General features: G+C 60.8%; 1 protein-coding gene across 1 annotated transcript in view; it reads right to left on the bottom strand.

Moving 5' to 3' along the window:
* The window catches only part of SOX21 (SRY-box transcription factor 21), a 3,625-nt gene extending 759 nt beyond the window's left edge, over positions 1 to 2,866 (bottom strand). The window contains exon 1 of the mRNA XM_073327244.1: positions 1 to 2,866. This exon is cut by the window's left edge and continues 759 nt beyond it. Coding sequence (XP_073183345.1) covers positions 751 to 1,578 — 828 coding nt within the window. The 5' untranslated portion in view covers positions 1,579 to 2,866 and the 3' untranslated portion in view covers positions 1 to 750.
* Between the last annotated feature and the right edge of the window lie 1,707 nt (positions 2,867 to 4,573).

Raw genomic sequence — 4,573 nt, forward strand, 5'->3', positions numbered from 1 at the left:
TTGTATGAGTGTCCCATAGGAGAGGACTTCAGGAAGTCCAGTGGGATACGTTTAGGGGGAAATGGAGGGGGGTGGGGGGGTTGGGGAGATCAGACGGACAGTATTTCACTTTATAGTCTATTTCTTTTTGTGTTTCCTGCTCCCATTCGCATAGGACTTGATACAAAACAGAGGAAACATTTCAGATCCAAACGCCAGATTTGTCCCTCCGTTCTGTCAACAATTTGCCCCTTTTTTGGCGGTGGTGGTGTTGGAGTGAGGACGTTTTGGAGAAGTTCAAATAGCACAGATTTGGGGGGCGGGAGGGGAGACAAGGCAGGCAAAGGAAGATACACGTAGGGAGAAACCAGTGAGAGAAAGACGTTTCCAGGGCCTGTGAAGAACAAGCCCTTTCAGCTCAGGTATCTGCAAAGGCTGCATGCAACACACACCAATTCTAAAAAAAGGGAGGCAGATGGGCGAGCCACCTCCAGCTAGGGAGTTTCTTCTCAGTGATGTCTGTGGGCAACAGGTCCGAGGATGGCCGGACAGGCAACACCTGCTGCTGGAGCAGAGAGAAGTTTGCGGCAGGAGCGCAGGGCTGAAACGCTCCCGTTTACACCGACACTCGCCCCCATCCCGCCCTTGCCCCTTCCCGGGCGGCGGGTCCGCAGCTGCCGGCGCCCAGCCCTCTGCACCTGTCCCCAGGCGGCTCTCCCGGGAGCCGAGGCTGGGAGTCCGCCGCTCGGCTCTGGCCGCACGGCGGAGATGTCATAGCGCCGCCGCGTAGGCTGCCGGGTACGGGTCCAGCTGGGGCTTGCCCATGCCGGGCAGCAGGATGTAGGCGAGGGGCGGCTGGAGGCCCGGGCTGGGCCAGGCGCTGCAGTTGCAGGGGATCATGTAGCCCGGGTTGCCCGGGGACGGGTGCGAGTGAGTGTGCCCCCCGGCGGCGGCGGCGGCAGCTGCGGCGGCGGCGGCCCCGTGGAAGGCGCCGGCTCCCGCGGCGCTGGGGTAGGCCAAGGAGGAGGCGTAGGGCAGCGCCGAGGCGGAGGAGGACGACGAGAGCTCTGCCATTTTGGAGCCCAGGTCCAGCAGCGAGTAGGGGCTGCTGGCGGCCGCGGCGGCGGCGGCTGCGGCGGCGGCGGCCGCCGACTGGGGGAAGAAGACCCGGGCGGCTGCGGCGGCAGCGGCGGCGGCCGCTTTCTCCGGGTTGGCCAGCAGGGAGTCGGGCACCAGGCCCCCGCCGGCCCCGCCGTGCAGCCCGGCCGCCTTCAGCCCGTGCGGGTGGTCGGGGTCCGCCAGGCCGTAGGGCACCGGGAAGGCGAACTTGTCCTTCTTGAGCAGGGTCTTGGGCTTCCGGCGGGGCCGGTACTTGTAGTCGGGATGCTCCTTCATGTGCATGGCCCGGAGCCGCTTGGCCTCGTCGATGAAGGGCCGCTTCTCCGCCTCGGTGAGCAGCTTCCACTCGGCCCCCAGGCGCTTGCTGATCTCCGAGTTGTGCATCTTGGGGTTCTCCTGGGCCATCTTCCGGCGCTGCGCCCGGGACCACACCATGAAGGCGTTCATGGGCCTCTTGACATGATCCACCGGCTTGGACATGCTGGCCCCCGGCAAGCCCTGCAGCTGCTGCAAGCTGCAGCCCACCCCGCGCTGCCGGCCGCCTGCCCCGGTCACCTCTCCCCCGCCGCTGGCAGCCCGCAGGAAATCAATCTTTGCTCCGCAGCAGAACGAGTCCGAGAACTACAGCCCCAACTTCGGCCCGCTCCTCCCTCTCGGCCTCCCGGGGGGGAAAGTCCCGCGCCTGGGGGCTGCTGGGCTCTCGGTGGCCCCAACTTCGGGCTCCTCTCCGCACCCTGAAAGGCGATGTCCCAAACCTCAGGTCCCCTGTGCACCGCTTTCCTCTCCCTCCAGAGCTGGCCCCCAGCCAGGAGACTGTCCCGGGCTCTGCTTTCCGCCGCGAAGTTTCTTTCTCTTCTCAAGCAGGATGTTGAAACTCTCTCCAAAAGCCCCTCGGGTTGGATTGGGGTTCAAAGGGCCCAACGGAAAAGTGCAAACATCCCCCCTTCCCCTTCCACTAGCTCAACTCTGCCCGGGGACTTGTCATTTGACAGCGGCCGGGGGCTGCAGGGGAGACACGGCGGCTTCCTTCCGTGCAAGGCGAGCCGCGAGCCAAGCAACGATCACAGAGTCCTACCCATCGCGAGCCTGCAAACCAAGCGCGGGCCGGCGCTCTCCGGGCGCAGGGCGTGTGGCGGGGGCAGCGGGAGCTGTCCGCTTCCCTCCCCGCTTTGGCGAGAGGCTGGCGATCGGCCGGGTCCCGTCCGCTCACAGCCAGATCTCTGCCCCCGGCGAGCCGCTGCGAGCCGCTTTCTCCTCGGACATACTCGCTTCTTCTCCTTCGCCTGCTGGGCGGGGGGGGGGCGGGACTGGCCCCCACTCCGGGCCGCGCTCAGCGACGCCTCCTGCTGCGGCCCCTCGGGCCGTGCCCGGCAGGGACCAGCGGCCCCGCTCAGCGCCGAGTCCCGGGATCAGGTTCCAACTTGGAGCTCGGCGGCGGCTCCCAGAGCTTCCAACTAACTTCGCCAAGTTTCATGCGGGCTCCCGGGCAGCTCCGCTCCGGCTCGCTCGGCCCCCGCCCGGCTGCTCCTCCGTTCGCCTGCCTCTGCTCGGGGCTTGCCCGGCCAAAGAGTGACTAACTTGGGGGCGGGCGGGGGAGGGAAGAGCGGGCGAGGGGGTTTCCGATTAAAATGCTCGGCGATCTCAGCCAGGCAGGAGCGGAGCCGGTTATAAAGTCCCCTGTGTAGCTTGCAGCAGTCTCAGGCTCTCGCTCTTTTTGCCCCTCTGCAGCGGCAGCCAGAGGCAGGCAGGTAAAGCGCTCTCTGGGTGTGCACGAGGGCTGTTGCATGTACAGTGTGTGTTTGTGTGTGTCTGCGTGCAGGGGAACGTGGGGCGCGGCGGGGCTAGTGAGAGGGAGGGCCAGCGGGAGCGCCGGCTCCCACCCCCAGCCATTGATTAAACAGCATTCCCCTCCCTTTCACTTCACTGCAGGTTAGGGGGGTGGAGACACCAGAGCCTGCCCTGCCGGGCAGAAGCGGAGTCTGCGCAGCGCTCGCCAGCTAAGTTGGTGTCGAAACACAACCTCTGAGTATTACCCAACTCCGAAGAGCCGCCACGTCCGGCACCCGCAGATCGGCGGCTTCTCACTAGGCAGAGAGAGTTTATTTCAGTCAATTGTTCATGATCTCCCCCCCCCACACACACACACACTTGTTGAGTTACACAGCAGGACAGTCCCCCTTTCTCCTTGACTGTTGATCCTGGAGATACTGCCTTCCCCAGACTCCCTTTGCCACAGAGGAAATGTCCCAGGAAGGAGATGGATTCCGATTTAGGGTCACCGGAGTAACTTGATGTCAGGGGCTGTGGCCAGTTGTTTTAAACAGCCCATTTTAAGTCGACAACAGGCACCGCTCGCTGTCATCGGCCCCCTTCTACGTTTGTGCTGGTGGTTGTTTTCAAAGCCTCGTGAAAAGCATACTGCTAGTTTTCTCTTTATATACTAGGCTGGAGATAATTAGGCGTAATGTGTAGCTACGCTGCACCGCCGGCACTCAATACCTAGAGCAGCGTCAACCTTAGGCCTGTAAAAAGAAAACGGGTGTAAATCGCCCTGATCCCAAGACTGCGTATTTAAATTTCGTTCGTTGCCAAGGTTTTGTTTACTTTTACCCAATGAAACAAAGGATTCTCTCCCCTGTTGGAAAAACCCACAACCCGTGCTGTTGGCAGCGCCCTGGCTCTTCGATTTGCATATTTTCTTTGCTTCTTGATATGCTACTTCTCACTCACCCCAACCCGATCTGTCTGCATGTGTTGCTAGCAAGTTGGCCTGTCAGTCAGGGTGAACTCGCTCGCCTTGTTTGTACTTCGGCAGGTTGGTTTTGACTTACCTGTGTGGTATGTGGAAGGACGAACTCCAATACACCATTAACTCTTTCCCACGTGAACATCAGGCCGAGGTGTATACGGACAGACCTCGGCTGGGACTAAGCGCTAAAGGCAAGGCAGATGAAGTAACAGCTGGGATGGGCGCCACCATCCCGTCGCTCAGCGCGAGCGGGAACACCGCTGGTCAGTCCCATGCTCTCTTTCAGTAACCATCGGGGCAAGGCGTTTGGGGGAAATGTGTGAGGGGATTTCTTTTGTTGCCACAGTAAAAGTAGCTCTGTGAAAAGTTCGTTTCGCATCAAGTGTGCGCTTGCGTTGGTGAAACGGTGTGTTTGAGGGGCTCTCTTGGGAAGCACTTGCTTTCAAAAGTCGGCCAAGGGGCGGAGGAGCACAAACTTCAGCTACGGTTAATCCGCCGGTCTCTAGCCAGAGCGGGTTAGGACCGTCCATGATCAGAATGGATCATCATCCATTATGAAAAACAATGAAAGCTTATGCCCAAATACATCTGTTACTCTCTAAAGTGCCCCAAGGACTCCTCCCTTATAATCCCACCCTTTTTATGCTACTAAGACATTTTCAGAAGCTCTAGCGCTGAAGTAAAGGTGTGAGATATTTTCTCTTCCTTCTCCCTCTCTCTGTATGT

Source organism: Lepidochelys kempii, chromosome 1, assembly GCF_965140265.1.
Source record: "Lepidochelys kempii isolate rLepKem1 chromosome 1, rLepKem1.hap2, whole genome shotgun sequence".
Taxonomy (NCBI): Eukaryota; Metazoa; Chordata; order Testudines; family Cheloniidae; genus Lepidochelys; species Lepidochelys kempii.